The sequence below is a fragment of the Leptonotus elevatus genome, chromosome 1, assembly GCF_054856555.1.
Source record: "Leptonotus elevatus isolate MCC_2025b chromosome 1, RoL_Lele_1.0, whole genome shotgun sequence".
Classification (NCBI taxonomy): domain Eukaryota; kingdom Metazoa; phylum Chordata; class Actinopteri; order Syngnathiformes; family Syngnathidae; genus Leptonotus; species Leptonotus elevatus.
This window is the reverse complement of record NC_141239.1, coordinates 34,821,652-34,841,752: the sequence shown is the minus strand read 5'-3', so window position 1 is coordinate 34,841,752 and position 20,101 is coordinate 34,821,652. Positions and strand designations below refer to the sequence as shown.

Sequence of the window (20,101 nt, the reverse complement as noted above, 5' to 3'; positions counted from 1 at the left end):
ATCAGTTAATAAACAAGAATCAGAAGAAATGATATGACAATTCATTTTCATGCAAAATAAATCTGCTTAAAGTGCTAAACACTGCTAAAAATAATCAACATTGACAGCGCTAATCACAGGCAGAAATCGTCACAATGTAGGCGAAAGAGTAACATTATCGAGTGCCAGTTTGTAGATTTTATAATTTGTTTGTTGCCTGTCTATCATGTAAGATTAGCCTGAAAAATAAAAATTATCAGATGTGTACCATTTATAAATTATTACTCATATGAAGCTTTAACACAACTGTGAACCAAAAACTCGATTGCAGTCACTGATTTGCAGCATGGAAATTTGGGTAAAATCTGTAACAGTGAAGTAAGTACACGCCTCGACTATTAAATGGGTACATTAAGTATTTTTGGATTACAAAGCTTTCAAATAATGAATATGAAATATACGCACAGATATGTTTTTGTGGGCATAACCCATCGAAGGATTTTGCAGGGACTAATTAAAATGAACCCCTGACAAGTTGATGCTCCTCTTTTTGCAACATGTGCTGAGTTGGACACTAACAACCCTTAAAGACAGGGAAAAGAGAAGTTCAAGTGCCAAACAATGCCGGCTTGTCAGAAAACTGTCTGCACTGGTTGTTATGCCAACAACCCCCCAAAAATAAACCAGTCAATACTCTGTATTTCTGCGTGTTAGTGCATCCAACAACATAGAATATTCCCATTGTTTCTGCTATGAGGGACCTCCCCCGCACCGCTCTAAAGGAGTCAATGTTTGGTTTAAAATAAACGTGAATGCATACAGTAGCTTTAGAGCCTGGATGAAACATAACTAAGACAAAAAAAAAGGAGATTACCGAACCCAGCATCAAACAGCAGTGTGGGTTTCTTATGTCCTGCACAGCTCTTTACTGTAGTATATCTGAGTGTGTTGACATATCAACCTCCCAGAGAAAACCACATCCCTCTCTCATTGGGTGTAATCCTGCAATCCGTCACCCTCGGTATCCTCAGCTGCCAGGACCTCCCCCACATCTATGCTTTGACTCCAATGCCGTATATTGTCCCATAAATGCAGGAGGTGCCTGCCCAGTCGTTCTCTGTTTTTAGCATCCCACCAAGTGCATTTGTGGAGCTCCATGAATTTCTGGGTTTCAAATATATCCATGCGCCTTAAACCTGTCTTATTTTGAGTGGTGTGAATATGAGGATGGCATTGAAGCTGCAACAGCTGCTCTATCAGAGTTGGGCACACTTGCCTCAGTTAAACAGTGCTACTCAAAATCCTTAATCTGGAAAAAAAAATCACTTCTAAGACGAATCACTTCGAAGACGACAACATCTTGTGTGGTATAATGACACTTGATTGGTCCATCAAATTGTGCTTTTACATGAATAATAATCCACATGTACCTTTGATATTATTTTGCCCATATATACTCAACACAAATATAAACACAACACTTATTTTTGCTCCCATTTTTTACGAGATAAACTCAAAGATCTAAAACTTCTTGCACATACACAATATCACCATTTCTCTCAAATATTGTTTATAAACCAGTCTAAATCTTTGATAGTGAGCACTTATCCTTTGCCGAGATAATCCGTCCCACCTCACAGGTGTGCCATATCCAGATGCTGATTAGACACCATGATTAGTGCACAGGTGTCCCTTAGACTGCCCACAATAAAAGGTCACTTTGAAAGGTGCAGTTATGCTTTATTATGGGGTGTTGGGGGCTGGGGACTCAGAAAAAAAGTGGTTTTCTGAGTCCCCAGAAACCCAACAAAATGTAACAAAACTGCACCTTTCAAAGTGTCCTTTTATTGTGGGTAGTCTAAGGCACACCTTTCTTTCATGATGCAAAGTTAATGGCTCAATTCATGATGGGTTTGAAGATGCCACGATTCTGCCCGACGTCTGTGATACAGTCCATAATGAGTCAAAGTTAGAGAGATAGAGAGAGAGATAGAGAGATAGAGAGAGATAGAGAGATAGAGCGATAGATAGATGAGTACCTGCCTTATTTCAAGGTATCGGTACTAGCGACGGGCATCAATGTCGGTGTCAGTATTGGCCACACTTCTGTGGCAGTTTCATGATCAGAAATTAGATGAAGAGAAAATTGCCATCAATTTCTTGCAATTGGAAAAATATTATATTGGGATATATAGGTCTTTCTTAAAATGATCTGTCATTGTTTATTTGGGGAGGGACTTTTATGTATCAAAATTACACATGGTGTCAGTACTTGGTATCAGTGACTATCAAGAGTTGAGTACTCGTACTTGTACCGGTTTGATAAAAGTGATATCGAACATTCCTCTTATCAATTCAACGAAGACTGGCAGCAACTACAAGCATCTTGAAATGGGATTCAAGACACTAACACCACACTACAACAAAAAGGTGGCAGAGTACATACACAGAAACTAATGACACAAAACGGGTACGAGGAGAGTAGCTGATATGATGAGATCAGGTGAAAGCCATAAGGCAAACAGGATCACAGACAGACAAAGGAAAATAATAATATGCCAATAGTGTAACTAATAAATGAATCTGTAACTTCACATACTTCAGGTTATTTTAATGCTGTAAAAAAGAAGAAGTTAGTCTTAGTTTGTTTACGCATCTTTTTGTGTTCCACTTTACAAATGTGGGGGATTAACATTTCTTTCAAGCTTACAGAAACTATGAAGACATTTGAAGTGTGCTTTCAATGTTAGCATTACGACTTCTGTCTCAACTCGAAATATGCTTGTCTGTAAAAAGGGAGGAGAAGGACGTGCATGAATATTTCACAGTCTAAACAGTACAGCGCTGTAGTAGCATTTGTGCTTAGAACATTTCCTGCTTTGCAAGTACATCCAGTGAAGTCACATTACTTACTGAAGCCTTTTAAAAGGTGGTGTGTCCAGAATCCACGAGAGCATTTTAGTGATTTTTGTGTGCATATGGGAGCTGGGTTTGTTATGACCAAACCATCGGAACATAACATTTTTTAATAATGGTTTGGAGTTGCTTTTCACTGAAAGAAAAGGCTTCAGTGTTTTCTTGACTGTATTGTATGCTGCAAATGAAATAATCAATAGAAATATCCCCACTCACAACAATTACAAACACAATAGTCATCAGCACAGAATCGAATTATGGATGCAAGTGGATCCTGCAAGCACAAAACTCTACACTGTAAACACTTTTTTTTAACGTGGTATAGAATTATTTCTTACTTGCTCCTGGGCACATACACGATTTCCTTTTAAAGTGAAAAAACAATGTCCCTGACCAACATGAAATAATTAGAACAGCGATACGATGAGAGTCTTTTCTATTTAATGATGAGGATTTGTCCATTTTCCTCGCTCTCAATGGGTAGTTTAAGACTAATACCCTCCCACCGATGGAGCAGGTCTCAATTACAGCGAGGCTACGTCTTATGTTTCATGTATGAGTGATCTAATTTGGTATCCACGGCACATAACTGCGCAGGTGATTTGGCCTCGCCTTTTTGTATGGATGAGTATATTGATATTTCGAATCCAAACGCGAGTAAAAAATAGAATGGAATAATCTGCTTCCTCTGAGTCACTGTTACCAAGAACCGCATGTGTGCGTGCAAAATGCAAACATATTTGGTTATGGCGGTGATAAAGCTCTGAAAGACAAATGGAATAGTCTCAGTGGCCTTCTCCCTTCACAGCGTCTAGCATTCATTTTTCATCTCGACTTGTGCTTTGCACCTTGTGTGTATATTTAAATATAAGTAAACTTGTTTCTCCAAATTTGATCAAACTTTGATGATTCCCCGAATACGCGCCTGTGGGTGTGCAGAATATACCTGTTTTTGAATGCATGTGACAAACGGTGTTCCTTTCATGATATTTTTAGCAAATGTACAAAACGCCTAAATTTTTATGACAAACAGCACAAAGTTAATCTCCTGACAAAACCGGTTACGTCAATTGAACAAGAAACACCTTGAAATTGCACTCTCTTTCCCTCCTCTGTACTCTTTCCTTGCATCTTTTTAAATATGTAATATGCAGAGAAAAACAATTGGCAAAATTCAGCTGCTGCTGTCAAAAAGAGTCAAATGACGCACGGAAGAGTGGTTTACTGCTGTAATGTGACTCACAAAACAATTTCCAAATAAATGGTGCGGCGGAATCCCATGAGTGCTACAGACAAAGCACAGCCAACCCACCAACATCAGATAAATCTGCCAAAAACCTGTGTCCAATTAAATCCTGTCTATATCTTCCAAGTTGTAAAGAAGTAACACTGCATGAAGCAAATGAAGAAAAAGAAAAAAAGTAGGTGATTTGGCTTCACTTTCCAATTTAGAAAGAGACGGCGGAATTGTTCAGCATCATTACCACCATTATATCACACACCTGAGCCCTGCTCGCCATGTGATAAATAGTCCCGGCTTGGTGGAAATCCATTTTACAACAACAAGATTGTTGAACTCAAATGGCCTCAATCACTTCGGCTCAACATACCTCAAGATGGCAATTGCTCTCATAGCTAGTTGTTGCATTCAGATCATTTGCAGGCTAAAATTACAGCAATACAATTCCCAGTCCAACCAAAATATTGTAGAAAAGGGCCTTGAACGCGACAACAACTTGTCAAACCATCCTCATGCATAATGTTACAGAATGGCAATTCAACTATTAACAGAACCTAGAATGCAGAAAAGTGGTACACACATCTTGCTCATTATGATACTGTATGGCTAAAGAGGGACAAGACTTCATGTCACTGTCATAAGTATAAGAAAAGACCCTGAATTGGTTGCCAGCCAATCGCAGGACACACAAACAAACAACCATTCACACTCACAATCACACCTAGGGACATTTTAGAGTGTTCAATTAACCTACCATGCATTTTTTTGGGGAATGTGGGAGGAAACCTGAGTACCCAGAGAAAACCCACAAATGCACGGGAAGAACATGCAACCTCCACCCAGGAAGGCCGGAGCCTGGATTCGATCTCACTATCTCTGCACTGAGAGTCAGCCAGTGTGCCACTCCCAAATGTTAATTAGCAATATTAATTTCAAACAATACACACACATTTAATCAATATTTTATCATGGCATCAATTTGACTCTGCAACAAACTGTATATTTTATACACTTTGTAAAAAGTGGAATCGATCACCCATGCACTTAAATTAATGTCAGTTTCACGATAAAGTTAGCCGGTTAGCAAAGCGGTTAGCATTGCAAGGCTTCTACGTGTTTTCCTCGTTAATTACACAACGTGTTTCTGTACAGTATTAGCCAGCCGAAGCTTGTTGCTATGCTGCGACATAAGTGGTAGAACCGATCTCGCCTCGACTTGTAGGTAATGTACACCACCCGGCGAAGTTTTTGGGGGTTTCTCTGCCGTTCAATTTTCAGAAAAACTTAAAAATCTGTGTTTTAATAATGCTAAAACTGCACATTTAGACCCCAAACTGCCATGCTTGTTTCAAACAGCTGTCACCATTTCAATGAGCCAAAAGGAGTACCCAGCTTGCTTTGAGGTGGGCTTAAAAAAAAAAGAAAGTTAATTAATAATTGCGGGTTTGTTATTTTAGTTACATTTTCAAAGTAGTAGTTTTCGTTATTTGCATTTACTCAACTCGTATACATTTTCATTGATTACAAGCGGTTCAGATAATGGATAGATGTTAGGTTCACTTTGGCAACGCAAGCTTGTAATGTATGACGGCTATATATCATTCACTGCCATGTCCACTTGTTCAGTCTGCCAACTGGTGACAGCTGTGTGAAACAAACATGCAGAATGAATGCTTTTGTCTGTCAAACAAGCGTTCTCTGTCACTTTTTTTTGGTGTTCTTTTGCTTTTTTTGTGTGACAAATGACAATAGACACGATAGAAAGAAAATGACACAATAATTTTTTTGCAATAGTCTTTGCGATAAATATCGTCATATCGCCCAGCACCATCAATCACAAGAACTTGTTTGAATGGTATGTTGTTTTGAGCTTTTTACCTTGGCAGCATGCCAAAAGAGCAAACACTGGTTAGTTATATTCATTTATATAAAACAATGCTAATTCAAATGGCCACTTTTGGAATTACTTTTGGGTGGCGTTCTATAACATTTAATCAGTCTGACAATGGATATATAAAAAGCAGCTTGTGTAAAATGCCAAACACCTGATAAAGTGTTTGAAAGAGCTGTCTGTAAAACTCTTATCATTGTTTGCATCAAGGAATAATCAGGTCAATAAAACCCATATTAAATGTTAATAAATGCACTTCCCAAATAATAAACATTCAAAATGTAATGAAATGAAAAGCTTGTCATAAGCGGTATGACATTTCTGAATGATTGAAGAGCACCTGGAGCGCAGTCATTTGCAGGTACACGGTGTATAAACTGTGATATTGAGAATAAACTCCAGCCAGCTTGAAGCCATAAATCACCACCACCTGCTGCATCTGTATCCAGAACAGAACAGTCTGATGCAATAACACGCTCTTCCAGCTGTCCAGCACACATCTCAGTACAGTCTCCACCTGCCATAGCCCTTATTATTTTACAAATTAATTTACAACTCACCATAATGAAAGCCAACTGTAATTTTCCCCTCAATGGTTTAGTTTGTAACATCAGGTGTGAACTCAATTCAGCCAATCAGGTTTAATATGCAATAGTATAATGGTGATGCATCTACACGTTGTAAGCCAATGACCCAAGTAGGTCTTCTGGGTTAGCACGTCATTTTACAGGATATCCTGAAAAAAAATGTCACCTTGTAGATTGTCCAGACAATTATGCACGTCATCAATTGCCAATGTTACATTTATTAGTGCTGCTTAGCTCACTACTCCATACAGCAAACTTCCATCCCATTTACCTTATTTCCCAGAATGCTGACAAATAAAGAAAAAAGATCAATGCTTTGTTGTGAGCCATTTGGTTTGTGTGAAAAGGATCGCAAATAGGGGGCAAATACATCAAGGTAACAAATCCTTCCAGACTGCAGAGAGCAAGCTAATTGTAAAAGCACACAAATTTATCATTTGCAGGTGTCAGTGAGGCTGCGAATGCGCATAGACTGAGTCTTGACTGAATGACAATTTAAAGAGGGCATGAACAAGGGAAGGAAGAGCCTGTGCATATGGAAGAGAATAGAAGTTTGAGTAGATGGCTAAGTTTGTTGTTATTTTGCCGTGACCCACCCTGTGTGCATTCAGGAGATTGTTGATGAGTGATATCTTCGTCATTCTTAACTTCTGGTCAGATGCTAAAATGCATACAAAATACAAAATAAAAAACACAGTGGTTTTAATAGCCACTGTAATGAATGACATTCAATTCAAGCTTCAGTTCTGCTTGCATTTTTTTTTTTATTGAACCTTGCTTAAAATAATATCCAATTAAATGTTCGATGTTTTTTTCAGGTGTAAATTACATGTAAACACAGGGATATTGGATATACCTGTAGGTCACTTGAAAACGCATGTAAACAGAAAGTCAAAACGGATAAACCCACAACATTTGAATTAGACTTGCAGTGTAAATCCAGCTTCCAGGTTGAAAGTGCTGTATTTGATAGCCATGTGTTCAAGTATATGGCATATATTATTGTTAAAAAAAAAAAGAACACTTCTTCCTCTGATGCAAGACTGTGATGCTAAAAACCAACAAAAAACCTCCATATGTCTGAAACTGACCCAAGTTGAGCGTCCATTAGTGAATGAGGCAATGTTTGGTAATTATTAATGGCGAATGGGATGGGAGAAGCAGGTTGCAAATCTGATAAAACTTGTTGAATAAAAGTTGGCCTCTGAATCACTAACCCATAATACTAGCTTAAAACCTTACTTTAAAACCCTAACCCTTGTTTAAAATCATGCTTTTGAACCTCTATCAATAGTTTAAAACCCTAATATGAATAATATAAAATGATAATTTTGACTGTTTATTCTTTTTAACCTATCATTATGAATTGTCCCTCTTCTTTGAAACCCTACTCCGACTTTGAAACGCCTAACCCTAGTGTAAAACCCTACTTTGAGAACCAAACCCTAATTTGAAAACTTGACTATAGTTTGAAACTCTAATTTGAAACATTAACCAGTTTGAAACCCTAATTTGAAACCCTAACCCTACTTTAAAACCCTATCCCTAATTTGAAACTCTAACTATAGTTTGAAAACTGAGGTCACGCATTTTGACAGTTGATTTTTTTAACCTATCATTTTGTAGCCACTTTTATGAATTGTGACCCTCCTTTGAAACCCTACTCCTACTCTGAAACCCTAACCCTAGTTTAAAACCCTAATTTGAAACCACAACCATAGTTTAAAACCCTCATTTGAAACCCTAACTATAGTTTGAAACCTTAATTTGAAATGTTGAAAACTGAGGCCAAACATTTTGACAGTACATTTGTAACTACTGTCATAAACGATCATGTCAAAGATTGAAGTCCCATACCTGATTCAATAAAGTCTTGGTTGAAACTGCTCCAGGCCTCTTTGCTTTTCTTCAGGTTCTCCTCCATCACCTTGATATCGGCAAAGGGGCAATTGCACTCGGGGAAGCGAGGAGAGCATCGACACCAGCAGTCATTGCTGCGGCAAAGCAACTCGCCCTCTGAGTTGCAAGCCACATAGCTGAGTGCTGCCTCCACAAAACGCCCACGCAGAAACTCGGGCAGGACATCTTGCAAGCCTAAAGGAATAATAAAGAGAAAGGACATATTGTAAGGTATTTCTATTTGCAGAATGTACCACATCCATCCACAAAAAGCACAATACATGAAGGCAACTTTATGATACAGATCTCGTATTGGATCTCATTAACCTACTGTATATACGTATAATACGATTTCAGAACATTTCTATTACTCTATGAAGTTTCAATGTTGTCTAATTGTCGTTTAGTATTTCCGGAGTAGCAGTTTTTAGGCTTCCCTCATTCGGAGTGCAATCCAAAATTAACCGCTGATGTGAACTGTGAATGATATTCACATTGCTACAAAAGATGGCGTAGGGGCAGCTCAGATGAGATAATGATATTTATTCACCTACAAAGAGAACAAGGGCAGAAGTGTGGGTGTATTTCGATTTTCATAAGGCTGCAGTTGGAAAATGTATACATTATTACCATTTACACGCAGAGAGAACGGAGAAAAAAATGGGCCGACGGGGGCAACATGTCAAATCTGCTCATACCTTTCTGACCAGCACTCAGAATTGTAAAGTAATTCAAGTTTGCTGTTAAATATATACAACAATGTGTAAAATCTTCTTGGTAGGATTCTAAACAAAATAAAATCCCCACGCCTACACCAGTCCATGGCTATGAATGGGAACAGCACTATCTACACTACCATGAGATGTCATGGCCAAAAGATAAGCATGCAAAGATTAGCATGTGCTAACAATGTTAACAGCGTTAGAGTGACTGCAGTTCTCATAATCGGACTGTTCGGTGGAGTGAAGTACTTCCACAAACAAATCGTAATGCGATAGACCTCCTTCGCCTCCTTTCCTTCGGCACCACAAAGAACACTTCAATGAAGAATAATTACCCAGCTTTGTATAGGGCTTTGTATTAAATAAGAGTAAATGTCCCCATAGCAGATGTGTGGCCAGGAAATAGGTGCGTCGGGCCAAATTTTGTATCATATGGGCTTTCCATAGTTTCAGTTTTGTATACATACATTAAGCTTCTCCGTAAACCTCTGCCTTTAAAATGTTTAAATAGCGTCAAATTCGTCCGCTATCTTTCTTCGTCTACGCTGTGTCTATACAGCCAGCCATTTTTTCTGCCACTCAACCATCGCGCATGCGCTAAAAAATGTCAAGAAAGGCTCCTCCTATTGCCCCGGGAAAACACTATTGTTGATCACTCAAGGATTTGACATTAACAGTGGCCCAGTGGCTCTGGGCCGGTGCGCCGCTGTGACCTAACGTCAGACATCGGGCCACAAAGGGAGAATCCCGATTCTACTCCTTAATAAGTCACGTCCTATGAGAGCTTGTTTGTATTTCTGTAGCTTGGCCTCTCGCTCTGCTGGAGGTTTAACATAATCAAATTCCAGCCTCTCTTCTGATAGGTAGATTTAATCACTTGATATCTGCTGTTCTACATTCATACAACCATTGCCTAGATCCAGTTTCTCACCATTGCTGTCTGTGCTTTGGATAAGTGTCGCTTTTTTTTTCTTTTCTTTTTTACAAAATACTATTGCAACAAGACCACAGCAAGTCTCATTCAACATCGGTGCAGCTTCTGATTTTCTCTAGGAGCTTGTTCACTATCTGGCAATTTGTATACAGACATAAAGACAGAATTTTAAGGACCAAAGGGGTTTTATCACTAAAACAACCCGTCAGAAACATGATATTGTGATGACTCAAGAAACAAACATGACTGGTGCACGTTTGACTTGATCAAGCGGGCATGAATTGGGGATAGCATCATGTCGCTAGCTTCTGCTTGCCCCATCACCTAGGGCATACAGGAGTGAGAACAAAGTCTTTACCAGCGAGCCAGAAACCAGCTGACAAAAGAAATTAACATAGCCAAGAGAAACTATGAAGATACACAGAATAATATTTTTTTCTCCAACATCTCTGTGTCAGTGTAGCGAGGACCGAGCGCCATCACCAACGACAGAAGAACACTGCTGTAAGTGAAGTCAAAAAATGACACTGCAAACTGAAAAGAACATATTCACCACACCCACTCGCCCCACCACCATTATTGTCCATCCTGCTTCCAAAGGACCATCATCATCTCTGTCTCCAAGAAACCTGTAATTTTGGCACTGGATGACTACAAGCCTACCACTCTAACCAGCTCTGACACGGATGAACTCTTTCCAAAGTCGGTGGGAAGCAAGGCAAAGAAATACTTCTAGGGATGTCAGCTGCTTTGGTTTTAATGACTCGATTGTTTGTAACTCCATTGTTTCTAGTCATTTGAAAACGGAAGAACTAAGAGAAGGGCACGTAAAATTCTCTTGAACTTATTCCATCCCCGACACACCTTTTCTGACCGTAGCAAATAATCCACATCAAAATCAGCAGGAGTTCCAACAGTTTTCCCCCCTTACCATTAACTTCTTTCACAGCTTACTTATAATTTCACAGTGACACTCAGCCTATTGCCACATCTATGTAGTGCTATTATTCATGCAGTCATTGTTATAGCTCTGTTACTCTGCATCATTTAAACATTTCAATCCGATCTGTATTACTGCACTATTGCACACATTATATTGCTAATGATCTTCTGTACTTTAGAAATGTGTGTAAATGCCTTAATATTGTATTTTGGCACAGTGTATTTTATTATGGTACTAGAGGGAGTGCGTGCCCCAAAAGAAGACAAATTCCTTGTGTGTTTTAACATATGGTGAATACAGTTTTCCCCTGCTATATCGCAGCTCGTTTCACTACCAAAACTGCCAAAATTCAAAATAAGAACAGATATTAAAAATATCATTCGAAAATTAAATTAAAAATAAATAAATAAATGGAAATAAAAACAATATATATATATATATGCTTAATCATCGGTTAGTCATGAACATGATTGGCGTTTTCACATATAATTAATATATTATTAACATAAAAATATATTTTCATTCAATTGTTTTATCATATATTTTTTTAAATAATTTTATAATAATGTATTAATTAATTTAATAATATCTAATAATTTTACCGGGCCTGGTTTGGATGAGGACCCACTTCGCCGACGGCGTCTTCTTACAGTGCTTCAACTTTTTAAATTGACTTTTGCGCTATTCTAGTTAATATTGTTTAGCATCACATGCTGTGTAAATTATTTCCCATTCGGCATCCATTGCAGCTTGGTCATCCTGGAAGGGGGATTACCACATTTGTGGTCCCTTCTCAAGGTTTCTCATTTTTCCCCTGATGTTTTTATTTTTATTTTTCCTTGTGGTTTGATCAGTGGATGTCGTTAATATTTGTAACTGTGGGTATGTGAAGCCCTTTGGCACTCTTTTGTGATTAAGGGCTATATAAATAAACTTGACCAATATTATTAAAGGTAATTTGTATAAGGTAATATTAGAGATAATTTGAGCTTCTTTTTTTTCCCACAAGTGTATATTTAACTGGTAGCCCTTCGCATTAATCAGTACCTCAGTTTCAAAAAAATTGTTGACCCAGCGCAAAGCACAAAAGTGCATCTTTGCACTGGGTGGGGCCTTGTGGAATACTGTAAGTTCTTGGAACAGCTTTTGTCTGTGCTTATGCATGAGGTGACAAGGCTGCCCAGCGGTATATTTTCACAGTTTATGGAGCTATAAGTAGCACTTGCCACCTTGTCTGTAGTTACCATAAAAAAATATGCTGTTCCAGACTGTTATGCACTGATTGCTTCCAACTTGCAACCTTTATTATATTGCCCAGCTGTTGGGTGTAATGTAACCTTCCTTCACAGAGAAGACCATCTATCTATCTATCCTATGTAACGTTATACTGTTCGTACTATATATCCTGCCTCTCTGCTATGCTTTTGTTAATGTTTTTCTTTGCTTGCCTGTACTGTTCTCTCGTGTTACGTATTAAGTGTGCGATACACAAGATAATTGCTTTTCTTCATGAATGTTGCTGTACAAAAATAAATAAGTGGTTGTCCGTAGTTTTATGCCCAGCAATTGGAGACAAAGAGATCAGGGTGTACCTCACCCTGGAACATGCTCCATCATCCACATGATGGAGTGACTGAATGGGTGTTTACTAAGTTAGGACTCACAAACAAATGCTCAAGCTGCCCTCGATGTTTGTAATTTGCAGGCTTGCTTTATAGAACCCATTTCTGTTGCTCCCATTCTCACAAGTGTAACGGCATTTTGCAAAATGTGAATCCAAACTGTCATACCTGCACAGTCTAATTACTCAAATCAAAAGCCCATTGTGTGATCCAAAAAGTGTATCATTGTCTTTTGGAAACCAAAGTAGATGCTTTCAGGTGTGTTTCTCATGTTCTGCTAATTCGGTCTCCCTGTCAGGTAATCATCTATTTGTTTTGTCAACAGGCAATCCTGCAGTGCCTTCCAATGAATATGCATGTATTTTCTTCTTAGGTACTTACTCGTTCGATGGCTTGGAAAAGAGATGTAATTAGCGACTTTTTCCCCACCCTGCTCTATGCCTTGGCAGGTGCACTGCTGTGTGTGCATGTGTACGTGTGTGGCTACATAATTCAATGTGTTTGTGCATTTGCAAATCTGGCAGGGTTTCTTCAGTATCTTGCTGTGTGCGTCCTACGTTTGCTGCTTTGATTCCGGCTTTCCTCTCTGCTATGCAGTAAGCTGTTTGCATCTCCGTTATGCCGATAGACGTCAGATCACTAAGCTTTCAACACTGCAAACACCTGCACATCAAGTAAGATGTGATGTAAGAAGCTCCAAGTTGCCTGCGTATCAATTAAGGCACAATGTAAGCTCAAAATTGAAACCCATTATTGTGTGCCATCGTTTCACGGCTCGAAAAGTGCCAGAAGTACAACAAAAGGTCTCACTCCAAATCAATTAAATAGAATACATGCACATACTTGCTACAATTTCCATTAATATCCAAGTCATTTTTATACACTCTACACTCATTTAACTTTCCTACTTATAAGTAAGCTGAATAATTTCACCTACACACAATAATGTGTTACATAATCACAATCAATCATGCCAGTTGTCCATGCAATGTTCCAACAGCTTGCAGTATATTAAAATTAAAAAACAATATGGCATTGTTTAAAGGGCAGGCAAATCGAATTTGTTAATCTTTGCACTGCCATTTACTGGTGAATTTGTGCCCACACATCAGCTCTCTGTGCTGCCCAATCTGTGTGTGTTGGTGTGGTTATGAGGCACGGAATACACTTAACTATGAGCAGTGGCAATGTAGAAATACAAGCCAAGTACTTCATCTATCATGCTGTGCGACTGAACACCTTTTACACCGCTGCCAAACAGCACAGGCAAATCAAATTCTTGCGAAATCCAATTTCATTAGATTTTTGCTGTTCAGACTTCATCAAATCAAGCTGGAGATGAGAAAATCAAATCTGGGGCTGGCCGAGTGAACAACAAGGCCTCAAAATATGGTTATAGTGTCTACTCTCCAAAAATTTAGTAGTTACAGTTTTAGTTGGGAAAAAAAAGGGAATTCTAATTTTAGCATCGTTTTTTCAGTAAAGCTCAATGTTTTTCCGCCCTGCTTTTCACACAACAAGGTGGACATAGTAATGGAAATTTACATTGCAAAATGTATGAAAACACACATTCTGTCATTTCACAAGATAAATATTAACCAGGGTTTAGCTTTTCAAGGCTTTTCTTATTATTTGAAACCACAAAAAGCCCTACAGATGCAATTAAGCCTGGGGAATGATAGATATATCTGACTTCAACATGACTTCTAGTGTTGGAAGACTCAACAAAAGCTCTTAGGATTAGCAGAAAAGGAGTCATATCCTTGACAATTTGAATGCAATTCTTCACCTGCCTAGGAATCAATTCACCATGTGCATATGAGTGGAAACAAATGTATTCTGGTGTGTGTGTGTGTGGGGGGGGGGGGGGGGGTGTAGATATATATTCCCAATCTGGACATATATACTCCACAACAACAAAATATATATCATTTTCATCTCTGTTTGGCCTGGTAGTTGAGGATCACTGCTGTCGTGCAATGTGAAATTAAATAGATAATGTCAGTGGGGCGTTCAACTGACTGGACTGTAACCCAAAGAGACGAAAACCAGAATGCACACTGCAATCAGAGGAATGATCCAGCGATAATGTGTGGTGAATTTTGACCCAAATTGTTTTTTTACATAATTGTATTCATTTGGGCATCAAAGGGAATTAATTCATTCTGTGATAGGATATAACAGACATACTCATTGTTCAGCACCCATGGATTCACCTCTTCACAGATTTTTGGAAGGAGCCTACTCTTATTTTTGTGGAAAACACATTTTGGAGGCTTATCAGCATTTTTCTTTGAAGATTTTTTGGGCTCCAAAGTTTTTACAAAAATCTAGTGCATTTTAATGGGCGTCAGTTATATGTGGATTTTCGCTATTCACAGGCTTGCCAGTCTCTATCCCCCACAAATAGCAGGGGTCCAATACAGTCTGCTTTTCAGACAAAACCAGCTGGAAGAGACTGCTTTTTTTTGCAACCAACAAATCACTACTTCTAATCTTCGACTAAGTTAGGAAACATGATTTGTACTGTGCAGTTCAACAGACTACCTGTAAATAGAGTGAAAGCAAAATGATTGTCCTATTTTACACAGTTCACTGTAATGAATACAGTATATACTCACAGTCGTTCATTAAAGTGCCAACAAGGTCAAATAGCAAGCAGTGTAAAAAAAAAAGAAAGAAAATACATTTACGTAGGTTGGCCATATACAAGGATTTCTGAAAATGAACTGGAACTACCTTGCTCATTTGATCAGTTTGTCCATACCATTTTACCACAAGTAAGAAAGTAGTAGAGTAAGAAATGCAATAAATAGAAGGACCGAGGGCCAAATCCACTAAGAATGCACTCTGTCCGCTAATAGAGCCATAAATTGCTCTTTATTTGCAAGAGCAGTTTGCTCCCTTTTAACGTCCTATTCACCAAGGATATTGCTCTAATCATATACCAGTGCAAACATGGTTACAAAGTTTGACAGTTGAGTGCAGTTTGCACCTGATTTACCACACAGGGCGATGCTGGATTTGCACCAAGAACACACTTGAGACAAAGATGAAATTAACAGAAAGCAAACTTGGATCAAGGAGGTGCAAAAGCGAGACTGTCACAAAACAGCTAATGGACATAAGTGTTTTCCTCATTAAGCGGCGCTAAACTGTAGTGAGTAGCGAGGAATACAATGTGATTCATTCATTAAACATCCATAAAATACAAAATATTGGTGCGATTATTGAGCATGTGGATTTTCACATTACGGAGTGTTACGGCCACTGGAAGATGAGAATGGTGGGATACCTCATGTCTTGTACATCGCAAAATAACCAGGCGAATGGCACCCTACGCACAGCGCATGATTTGCGTGTACTAGGGGCGGCTGTACATGGCATGACGACGCCTTCTCCGTGCACCAGTTGCTGCTGCCGTGATCAGACTTCCACATAGGAGCGCCAACATGACACCATCCTTCAGTAGACGTTATTTGCGTTGCTCAAACTGCGTGTAGCAGTGGTGTAGCGCTTGTGTTAGTGAATTTATCAGTGTGTTTCATTTGCATAGAGGTGGGCAATTTCTCTGCCGAATATATGCATATTACCTCATTTGAATATGTGCAAAAAACACCAGTGCACAGGGGCGCAATCTGGTTGACAGCGCAGTATGTAAAGAATTTCCCCATTTGCACATGCTGTGTGGATTAGACAATCCATTTATACTGGGTACCGGCACGCAAAAGGCACACAAACCTTTAATAGATTTGGCCCAGAGTGTTTGCTTCCATAAGAACATGGTAACGGAAGGGTGTCTGTTGACGATTGCCGAATGACGGATGCTCAAAATTAATTGACGCGCCCACATCGTTGAAACGTTTGATTAGTCAAATCGATTGGATTACAAACATTTGCCAATGTGCCCGGACAGGACTACATTCTTACGTCTTCTGTACCTTCAGCTTTTATTGGTTGCTATGTGCATTTAGCAATTGTGAATTTTGAGTTAGCTAGTTGCTTGACTGCGCTAGCATGTTACAACAAAAACAACAACATTGTTGATTCATTACTTATTTTTGTAAACTTTAAAAACAATTTCAAGTTTTGGGCTGCTGGGAAAGGAAAATAAGAGACCTTAAGGAGGTATTTGGAGAGATCTCAAAACTGAACATGTTGACCACCAGATCTATTTTTAGCTAGAGCTAGCCACAGCTAGCAGCTCACATATATCACAATCGCATTATGGTAATGCTAACCCCTCCGTGAGTCATCACCTTATCGTGGTGGAGGGGTTTGCGTGCCCCAATGAGCCTGGGAGCTATGTTGTCCGGGGCTTCATGCTCCTGGTAGGGCCACCCATGGCAAATAGGTCCTAGGTGAGACCCCCAATGATGAACACAAACTTTGGATTTTCGTTTCCCTTGCCCGGACGTGGGTCACCGGGGCCCCCCTCTGGAGCTAGGTCTGGAGGTGGGGCTCGAAGGCGAACGTCTGGTGGCCGGGCCTACACCCATGGGGCCCGGCCGGGCACAGGCCAAAAATGCAACGTGGGTCCCCCTTCCCATGGGCTCACCACCGGTGGAAGGGGCCAAAGGGGTCAGGTGCGCAGTGAGTTGGGTGTCAGCCAAAGGCGGGGGCCTTGGTGGTCCGACCCTCGGCTACTGAAGCTAGTTCTGGGGACATGGAATGTCACCTCTCTGACAGGGAAGGAGCCCGAGCTGATGTGCGAGGCTGAGAAGTTCCGACTAGATATAGTCGGACTCACCTCCACACACGGCTTGGGTTCTGGTACCAATCCTCTCGAGAGGGGCTGGACCCTCTTCCACTCTGGAGTTGCCCACGGTGAGAGGCGCAGAGCAGATGTGGGCATACTCATTGCCCCCCGGCTAGGCGCCTGTGCGTTAGGGTTTCCCCCGGTGAACGAGAGGGTAGCCTCCCTCCGCCTACGGGTGGGGGGATGGGTCCTGACTGTTGTTTGTGCTTATGCACCGAACAGCAGCTCAGAGTACCCACCCTTTCTGGAGTCCTTGGAGGGTGTGCTGGAGAGCGCTCCCCCTGGGGACTCCCTCGTTCTGCTGGGGGACTTCAACGCTCACGTGGGTAATGACAGTGAGACCTGGAGGGGCGTGATTGGGAGGAACGGCCCCCCCGATCAAAACCATGCGGTGTTTTGTTGTTGGACTTCTGTGCTCGTCACGGACTGACCATAACGAACACCATGTTCAAGCACAAGGGTGTCCATATGTGCATTTGGCACCAGGACACCCTAGGCCGCAGTTTGATGATGGACTTTGTAGTCGTGTCATCGGATTTGCGGCCGTATGTGTTGGACACTCGGGTTAAGAGCGGGGCGGAGCTGTCAACTGATCACCACCTGGTGGTGTGTTGGCTCCGATGGCGGGGTAAGATGCTGGTCCGACCAGGCAGGCCCAAAGGTATTGTGAGGGTCTGCTGGGAACGTCTGGCAGAATCTCCTGTCAGAAAGAGTTTCAACGCCCACCTCCGGCAGAGCTTCTCCATTGTCCCGGGGGAGGCGGGGGACGTGGAGTCCGAGTGGACTATGTTCCGCGCTTCCATTGTTGAAGCAGCCGATCGGAGCTGTGGCCGTAAGGTGGTTGGTGCCTGTCGGGGCGGCAATCCTCGAACCCGCTGGTGGACACCAGCGGTAAGGGAGCTGAAGAAGGAGTCCTATTGGGCCTTTTTGGCCTGTGGGACTCCGGAGGCTGCTGACAGGTACCGGCTGGCCAAGCGAAATGCGGCTTCGGTGGTCGCTGAGGCAAAAACTCGGACATGGGAGGAGTTCGGTGAGGCCATGGAGAACGACTTCCGGACGGCTTCAAGGGAATTCTGGTCCACCATCCGGCGTCTCAGGAGAGGAAAGCAGGGCGCCATTAACACTGTGTATAGTGGAGATGGGGTGCTGTTGACCTCGACTCGGGACGTCGTGAATCGGTGGGGAGAATACTTCGAAGACCTCCTCAATTCCACCGACACGCCTTCCTTTGAGGAAGCAGGGTCTGGGGACTCTGAGGTGGGCCCCCCTATCTCTGGGGTCGAAGTCACTGAAGTGGTTGGAAAGCTTCTCGGTGGAGGGGCCTCGGGGGTGGATGAGGTTCGCCCGGAGTTCCTAAAGGCTCTGGATGTTGTGGGGCTGTCGTGGTTGACACGTCTCTACAACATCGTGTGGACATCAGGGACAGTGCCTCTGGATTGGCAGACCGGGGTGGTGGTTCCCCTTTTTAAGAAGGGGGACCGGAGGGTGTGTTCCAACTTTAGAGGGATCACACTCCTCAGCCTCCCAGGTAAGGTCTATTCGGGGGTGCTGGAGAGGAGGGTCCGTCTGGAAGTTGAATCTCGGATTCAGGAGGAGCAGTGTGGTTTTCGTCCCGGCCGTGGAACAGTGGACCAGCTCTACACCCTCAGCAGGATCCTTGGGGGTGCGTGGGAGTTCGCCCAACCAGTCCACATGTGCTTTGTGGACTTGGAGAAGGCGTTTGACCGTGTCCCTCGGGGAGTCCTGTGGGGGGTGCTTCGGGAGTATGGGGTACCGGGCCCCCTGATACGGGCTATTCGGTCCCTGTAAGACCGATGTCAGAGTTTGGTCCGCATTGCCGGCAGTAAGTCAAATTTGTTTCCTGTGAGGGTTGGACTCCGCCAAGGTTGCCCTTTGTCACCGATTCTGTTCATAACTTTTATGGACAGAATTTCGAGGCGCAGCCGGAGTGTTAAGGGGGTCCGGTTTGGTGGCCTCAACATTGCATCTCAGCTTTTTGCAGATGATGTGGTGCTGTTGGCTTCTTCAAGCTGTGATCTCCAGCTCTCGCGAGAGCGGTTCGCAGCCGAGTGTGAAGCGGTTGGGATGAGGATCAGCACCTCCAAATCTGAGACCATGGTCCTCAGTCGGAAAAGGGTGGAGTGCCCTCTCCGGGTCAGGGATGAGATCCTGCCCCAAGTGGAGGAGTTCAAGTATCTTGGGGTCTTGTTCACGAGTGAGGGTAGGTTAGAGCGGGAGATCGACAGACGGATCGGTGCAGCGTCTGCAGTGATGCGGACGCTGTATCGGTCCGTTGTGGTGAAGAAGGAGCTGAGCCGAAAGGCAAAGCTCTCGATTTACCGGTCGATCTACGTTCCTGCCCTCACCTATGGTCACGAGCTGTGTGTCGTGACCAAAAGAACAAGATCTCGGATACAAGCGCCCGAAATTAGTTTCCTCCGCAGGGTAACCGGGCTCTCCCTTAGAGATAGGGTGAAAAGCTCGGTCATCTGGGAGGGACACAGCGTCGAGCCGCTACTCCTCCACGTTGAGAGGAACCAGTTGAGGTGGCTCGGGCATCTGGTTCGGATGCCTCCTGGGCGCCTCCCTGGGGAAGTGTTCCGGGCATG

The 20,101-nt window shown here is 41.9% G+C and overlaps 1 protein-coding gene across 3 annotated transcripts in view; it reads right to left on the bottom strand.

The window, feature by feature from the left end:
* brinp2 (bone morphogenetic protein/retinoic acid inducible neural-specific 2) overlaps positions 1-20,101 on the bottom strand; it is a 163,550-nt gene that overhangs the window by 22,211 nt on the left and 121,238 nt on the right. For all 3 annotated transcript variants that reach the window (XM_086094692.1, XM_086094683.1, XM_086094700.1), the window contains one exon: positions 8,471-8,707. In XM_086094692.1, coding sequence (XP_085950818.1) covers positions 8,471-8,707 — 237 coding nt within the window. The remainder of the gene's footprint in view (positions 1-8,470; positions 8,708-20,101) is intronic.